At 42.5% G+C, this 8203-nt stretch overlaps 1 protein-coding gene across 1 annotated transcript in view; it reads right to left on the bottom strand.

The window, feature by feature from the left end:
* Positions 1-7232: 7232 nt before the first annotated feature.
* Positions 7233-8203, bottom strand: part of LOC135561447 (dentin sialophosphoprotein-like) — a gene marked incomplete at its 3' end in the record, with an annotated part of 2331 nt that continues 1360 nt past the window's right edge. Inside the window, exon 1 of the mRNA XM_065003225.1 lies at positions 7233-8203. This exon is cut by the window's right edge and continues 1360 nt beyond it. Coding sequence (XP_064859297.1) covers positions 7233-8203 — 971 coding nt within the window.

Here is an 8203-nt window from a genome sequence, read left to right as displayed (position 1 = left end):
AGTACTACTACTACTCCTACTGCTGTCTCGTATTCTTTACCATATGGAGTCCTGTTAGCCACAATAATCCACAATATTACTACTGTAGTACTACTACTACTCCTACTGCTGTCTCGTATTCTTTACCATATGGAGCCCTGTTAGCCACAATAATCCACAATATTACTACTGTAGTACTACTACTCTACTGCTGTCTCGTATTCTTTACCATGGAGCCCTGTTAGCCACAATAATCCACAATATTACTACTGTAGTACTACTACTTACTACTACTACAATACTACTACTATTACTGCTAATACTACCAGTGTAATCTTTACCATACGGAGTCCTGTTAGCCACAATAATCCACAATATTACTACTGTAGTACTACTACTTACTACTACTACAATAATACTACTACTATTACTGCTACTACTACCAGTGTAATCTTTACCATACGGAGTCCTGTTAGACACAATAATACACAATATTACTACTATACTGCTTTTACTACTGCTACTACAACACTAATTCTACTAATAAAATACTAATACTACTAATTCTACTACTAGATACTGCCAATATGACTACTATATAGTAAAACTACTACTACTACAGTAAAACTAGACTACTACTACTACTGCCACCTTATATTCTTTACCATACAGAGTCCTGTTAGACACAATATATTACTACTGTAGTACTACTAGCTACTACCACACTACTACTGCCACCTCGTATTCTTTTCCATACATAGTTATGCTAGACACATTAATACACAATATTACAACTGTAGTACTATTAGCTACTACTACAATACTACAATACTATTGTCACCTCATATTCTTTACCATATGGACTCCTGTTAGGTACAATAATAAACAATAATACAACTGTAGTACTACTAGCTACTACTACTACTAATAATAATAATACTACAACTACTACTAATAATACTACAACTACAACTACTAGGGTTGGGCTCCCGAGTGGCAAAGTGTTCTAAGGCACTACATCTCAGTGCTTGAGACGTCACTACAGACACCCTGGTTCGAATCCAGGCTGTATCACAATTGGCCGTGATTGGAAGTCCCATAAGGTGGCGCACAATTGGCCCAGCGTCGTCCGGGTTACGGGAGGGTTTGGCCCAGCGTCGTCCGGGTTACGGGAGGGTTTGGCCCAGCGTCGTCCGGGTTACGGGAGGGTTTGGCCCAGCGTCGTCCGGGTTACGGGAGGGTTTGGCCCAGCGTCGTCCGGGTTTGGCCGGTGTAAGCCGTCATTGTAAATAAGAATTTGTTCTTAACTGACTTGCCGAATTAAATAAAGGTTCAATTTAAAAAATACTACCATACTTACTACTACTACTATCCCTCATATGGAGTTCTGTTGAAATAATACACTATATAACTAATACTACTACTACTACTACTGTCACCTCATATTCTTTACCATATGGAGTTTTGTAAAAACAAAATACACAATGTAACTACTATACTACTACCGCTTCATATTCTTTACCATATGGAGTTCTGTTGAAACACTAACTACTACTATTACTACTACTAGTAGTAGTACCATACGGAGTCCTGCAGGAATAGGTTTAATATTAGATACTAGTACTGCTATTACTACTACAAAATACAACATAGACTACTGCTGATTCTATCCTGTGTAACCTTTACAGGGTTCTCTAATGTGAAATGTCAAGTAAAGTTTTACCACAGGATGTGTTGTCCTAGAACAGCTAGAGCCTGGTTGGTCTTGCAGTGGGAGATGAGCACTTTACTGTTGGCCTGTAGAGAGACACAGAGTTACATCACTTTACTGTTGACCTGTAGAGAGACAGAGTTACATCACTTTACTGTTGGCCTGTAGAGAGACACAGAGTTATATCACTTTACTGTTGGCCTGTAGAGAGACACAGAGTTATATCACTTTACTGTTGGCCTGTAGAGAGACACAGAGTTATATCACTTTACTGTTGACCTGTAGAGAGACACAGAGTTATATCACTTTACTGTTGACCTGTAGAGAGACACAGAGTTACATCACTTTACTGTTGGCCTGTAGAGAGACAGAGAGTTATATCACTTTACTGTTGGCCTGTAGAGAGACACAGAGTTACATCACTTTACTGTTGGCCTGTAGAGAGACACAGAGTTATATCACTTTACTGTTGACCTGTAGAGAGACACAGAGTTACATCACTTTACTGTTGACCTGCAGAGAGACACAGAGTTACATCACTTTACTGTTGGCCTGTAGAGAGACACAGAGTTATATCACTTTACTGTTGGCCTGTAGAGAGACACAGAGTTATATCACTTTACTGTTGGCCTGTAGAGACACAGAGTTATATCACTTTACTGTTGACCTGTAGAGAGACAGAGTTACATCACTTTACTGTTGGCCTGTAGAGAGACACAGAGTTATATCACTTTACTGTTGGCCTGTAGAGAGACACAGAGTTATATCACTTTACTGTTGACCTGTAGAGAGACACAGAGTTATATCACTTTACTGTTGGCCTGTAGAGAGACAGAGAGTTATAGCACTTTACTGTTGGCCTGTAGAGAGACAGAGAGTTATATCACTTTACTGTTGGCCTGTAGAGACACAGAGTTATATCACTTTACTGTTGGCCTGTAGAGACACAGAGTTATATCACTTTACTGTTGACCTGTAGAGAGACAGAGTTACATCACTTTACTGTTGGCCTGTAGAGAGACACAGAGTTATATCACTTTACTGTTGACCTGTAGAGAGACACAGAGTTATATCACTTTACTGTTGGCCTGTAGAGACACAGAGTTATATCACTTTACTGTTGAACTGTAGAGACACAGAGTTATATCACTTTACTGTTGGTCTGTAGAGAGACACAGAGTTACATCACTTTACTGTTGACCTGTAGAGAGACACAGAGTTACATCACTTTACTGTTGACCTGTAGAGAGACAGATCAGAAGTTCCTGACCGCACCTGGAGGTAGACAGGGGCCCATTGTGTCTGGATATCTAACAAGTGTAAACAGATCTGGATGGTCAAACCATCATTATACTGCCCTCAAATCATTGACAGGTGGCACCATTGACATATAGCATCAATAAGTGTCTTAAAATAAAAAAATATATATTTTCAAAGAATATCTGTCAAATGATTTGCATATAGAGGGACCAGGAAGTCACAATGTGGACAGAAAAGGGACACGTTTTAAAACAAAGGGTAGACACGTCAAATGTTGATCAGATAGTGATTGGATAATGTTGATCGGATCACAAATACCCCATGCTACCACAAGGTATAAACTGGTCTACTGATAACAGAACTGTGTGTTGTTTTCTTTACGTACAGGAACAGGCAGACCCTCATGCTCCAGTCTTTCCTGAGGGTCATTGTGTAGAACCTTCCACCAGGACAGGAAATTAGCCTGATGCTCCATGATCACTTCCTGGAGGCGGGACTTCTTGGCACACTTCAAATCACAGCAAACTTTATTTGCAAAGCATATTTCATAACCTAGCTAAAATATACCTCACAGAAACGATAAGAAAGAAAACTGAGATAAAAAATAAAGTAAGAAAAAAATGAAGATTAAGTGAAGAATGCCTGAAGACAATTCAGGAGACATGAATGAAGCAGTCCTTCAATGAAAGAAAGAGTTACATGTCTGTTAGGGGTCAGGGATACAAGTCTGTTAGGGGTCAGGGATACAAGTCTGTTAGGGGTCAGGGATACAAGTCTGTTAGGGGTCAGGGGTCAGGGATACATGTCTGTTAGGGGTTAGGGATACATGTCTGTTAGGGGTCAGGGATACAAGTCTGTTAGGGGTCAGGGATACATGTCTGTTAGGGGTCAGGGGTCAGGGATACAAGTCTGTTAGGGGTCAGGGATACAAGTCTGTTAGGGGTCAGGGATACAAGTCTGTTAGGGGTCAGGGATACAAGTCTGTTAGGGGTCAGGGATACAAGTCTGTTAGGGGTCAGGGGTCAGGGATACATGTCTGTTAGGGGTTAGGATACATGTCTGTTAGGGGTCAGGGATACAAGTCTGTTAGGGGTCAGGGATACATGTCTGTTAGGGGTCAGGGGTCAGGGATACAAGTCTGTTAGGGGTCAGGGATACAAGTCTGTTAGGGGTCAGGGATACAAGTCTGTTAGGGGTCAGGGATACAAGTATGTTAGGGGTCAGGGATACATGTCTGTTAGGGGTCAGAGATACATGTCTGTTAGGGGTCAGGGATACATGTCTGTTAGGGGTCAGAGATCCATGTCTGTCAGGGGTCAGGGCTACATGTCTGTTAGGGGTCAGGGAAACATGTCTGTTAGGGGTCAGGGATACATGTCTGTTAGGGGTCAGGGGTCGGAGATACATGTCTGTTAGGGGTCAGGGGTCAGGGATACAAGTCTGTTAGGGGTCAGGGATACATGTCTGTTAGGGGTCAGGGATACATGTCTGTTAGGGGTCAGGGATACATGTCTGTTAGGGGTCAGGGGTCAGGGATACATGTCTGTTAGGGGTCAGGGGTCGGAGATACATGTCTGTTAGGGGTCAGGGATACATGTCTGTTAGGGGTCAGGGATACATGTCTGTCAGGGGTCAGGGGTCGGAGTACATGTCTGTTAGGGGTCAGAGATACATGTCTGTTAGGGGTCAGAGATCCATGTCTGTTAGGGGTCAGGTGTCGGAGATACATGTCTGTTAGGGGTCAGGGATACATGTCTGTTAGGGGTCAGAGATCCATGTCTGTTAGGGGTCAGGGGTCAGGGATACATGTCTGTTAGGGGTCAGGGGTACATGTCTGTTAGGGGTCAGGATACATGTCTGTTAGGAGTCAGAGACCCATGTCTGTTAGGGGGTCAGGGTACATGTCTGTCAGGGGTCAGGGATACATGTCTGTTAGGGGTCAGAGATCCATGTCTGTCAGGGGTCAGGGATACATGTCTGTTAGGGGTCAGAGATCCATGTCTGTTAGGGGTCAGGGATACATGTCTGTTAGGGTCAGGGATACAAGTCTGTTAGGGATCAGGGGTCAGGGATACATGTCTGTTAGGGGTCAGGGATACAAGTCTGTTAGGGGTCAGGGATACAAGTCTGTTTAGGGGGTCAGGATACATGTCTGTCAGGGGGTGTGAGATACATGTCTGTTAGGGGTCAGAGATACATGTCTGTTAGGGGTCAGAGATCCATGTCTGTTAGGGGTCAGGGATACATGTCTGTTAGGGGTCAGGGATACAAGTCTGTTAGGGATCAGGGGTCAGGGATACATGTCTGTTAGGGGTCAGGGATACAAGTCTGTTAGGGGTCAGGGATACAAGTCTGTTAGGGGTCAGGGATACATGTCTGTCAGGGGTCAGAGATACATGTCTGTTAGGGGTCAGAGATACATGTCTGTTAGGGGTCAGAGATACATGTCTGTTAGGGGTCAGAGATACATGTCTGTCAGGGTCAGAGATACATGTCTGTTAGGGGTCAGAGATACATGTCTGTTAGGGGTCAGAGATACATGTCTGTCAGGGGTCAGAGATACATGTCTGTCAGGGGTCAGAGATACATGTATGTTAGGGGTCAGAGATACATGTCTGTTAGGGGTTAGGGGTCAAGGATACATGTCTGTTAGGGGTCAGGGGTCAGGGATACATGTCTGTTAGGGGTCAGGGGTACATGTCTGTTAGGGGTCAAGGGTACATGTCTGTTAGGGGTTAGGGTCAGGGGTACATGTCTGTTGGGGTTAGGGGTCAGGGATACATGTCTGTTAGGGGTCAGGGGTATGTCTGTTAGGGGTTAGGGGTCAGGGATACATGTCTGTTAGGGGTCAGGGATACATGTCTGTTAGGGGTCAGGGTACATGTCTGTTAGGGGTCAGGGATACATGTCTGTCAGGGGGTTAGGGATTCATGTCTGTTAGGGGTCAGGGTCAGGGATTCATGTCTGTTAAGGGTCAGTCCCCTTCAATGAAAAAAATAGCAATCACCTTCTGGAAGGTCTTGTGGTCACTAAGTCAGATACAACTGTAAACACACACACACATTCAGTAAGCATAGTATTAAAGCTGGTGCTTTCTCTAGTTCCATGGTACGTGTCTGTTAGGGGTTAGGGGTCAGACAAACATGTATTTTAAGGGTTAGGGGTCAGGGGTACATGTCGGTTAGGGTTAGGGGTCAGGAATACATGTCTGTTAGGGTTAGGGGTCAGGGATACATGTCTGTTAGGGGTCAGGGATACATGTCGGTTAGGGTTAGGGGTCAGGGATACATGTCGGTTAGGGGTCAGGGGTACATGTCTGTTAGGGTTAGGGGTCAGGGGTACATGTCTGTTAGGGTTAGGGGTCAGGGATACATGTCTGTTAGGGGTCAGGGGTACATGTCGGTTAGGGTTAGGGGTCAGGGATACATGTCTGTTAGGGGTCAGGGGTACATGTCGGTTAGGGTTAGGGGTCAGGGTTACATGTATTATATTATAGAGGTCTAATATGTAGTTCTATGGGTTAGGGTTATGTATTATATTATAGAGGTCTAATATGTAGTTCTATGGGTTGGGGTTAATGTATTATATTATAGAGGTATATAATGTAGTTCTATGGGTTAGGTTAATGTATTATATTATAGAGGTCTAATATGTAGTTCTATGGGTTAGGGTTAGGTTCATGTATTATATTATAGAGGTCTAATATGTAGTTCTATGGGTTGGGGTTAATGTATTATATTATAGAGGTCTAATATGTAGTTCTATGGGTCAGGGTTACATGTATTATATTATAGAGGTCTAATATGTAGTTCTATGGGTTAGGGTTATGTATTATATTATAGAGGTCTAATATGTAGTTCTATGGGTTGGGGTTAATGTATTATATTATAGAGGTCTAATATGTAGTTCTATGGGTTGGGGTTAATGTATTATATTATAGAGGTATATAATGTAGTTCTATGGGTTAGGTTCATGTATAATTCTTATAGAGGTCTAATATGTATAGTGTTAGATGTTTATCTGTGTGTGTGTCTGGAACTCACCCCTCCAGCAAAGCCACTAGTTGTTCTGAGGGCGAAACTCTGATTGTAGCGCAGAGGCTCTCCCTCTGCACTGCCATCCACACTGGACACACACCGCAATGTTAAAAAACACCCATTCCTCTGTGTGTGTGTGTGTGTGTGTGTGTGTGTGTGTGTACCTGCTGATGATGAATGCGTTGCGTGTGCATGGCTGCAGACTCCTCCCCCCACTGACCCCACAGGGAGCCTGAATGGCTAGAGAGACAAACAGGGTTTATATTATCATCATCATCACTATCATCATCATCGTCACTATCATCACCACTATCATCATCGTCACTATCATCATTGTCACTATCGTCACTATCATCATCGTCACTATCATCATCGTCACTATCATCATTGTCAATATCATCATCGTCACTATCATCATCGTCACTATCATCATCGTCACTATCATCATCGTCACTATCATCACTGTCATCACCACTATCATCATCGTCACTATCATCATTGTCACTATCGTCACTATCATCATCGTCACTATCATCATCGTCACTATCATCATTGTCACTATCATCATCGTCACTATCATCATCGTCACTATCATCATCGTCACTATCATCATCGTCACTATCATCACTATCATCACTATCATCATCGTCACTATCGTCACTATCATCATCGTCACTATCATCACTATCATCATCGTCACTATTGTCATCGTCACTATCGTCACTATCATCATTGTCACTATCATCATTGTCACTATCATCATTGCTATCATTACTATCATCATCATTATCATCACTATCAATATCATCAGCATCACTATCATCATTGCTATCATCGCTGTCATCATCACTATCAACACTGTCATCATCATCATCATCATCGTTGCCACTATCATCATCATCACTATCATCATCACCATCATCACCATTATCATCATCAACACTATCACCACTATCATTATCATCACTATCATCACTATCATTATCATCACCACTATCATTATCATCACTATCATCATCATCATCACTATCATCATCATCATCACTATCATCATTACCACTATCATCATCATCAACACTATCACCACTATCATTATCATCACTATCATCATCCTCATCACTATCATCATCATCATCACTATCATCATTACCACTATCATCATCATCAACACTATCACCACTATCATTATCATCACCACTATCATCATCATCATCAC

Source organism: Oncorhynchus nerka, linkage group LG17 (genome assembly GCF_034236695.1).
Source record: "Oncorhynchus nerka isolate Pitt River linkage group LG17, Oner_Uvic_2.0, whole genome shotgun sequence".
Lineage (NCBI taxonomy): Eukaryota > Metazoa > Chordata > Actinopteri > Salmoniformes > Salmonidae > Oncorhynchus > Oncorhynchus nerka.
Note: the sequence above shows the minus strand (reverse complement) of the source record. Positions and strands in the feature narration are given on the sequence as shown.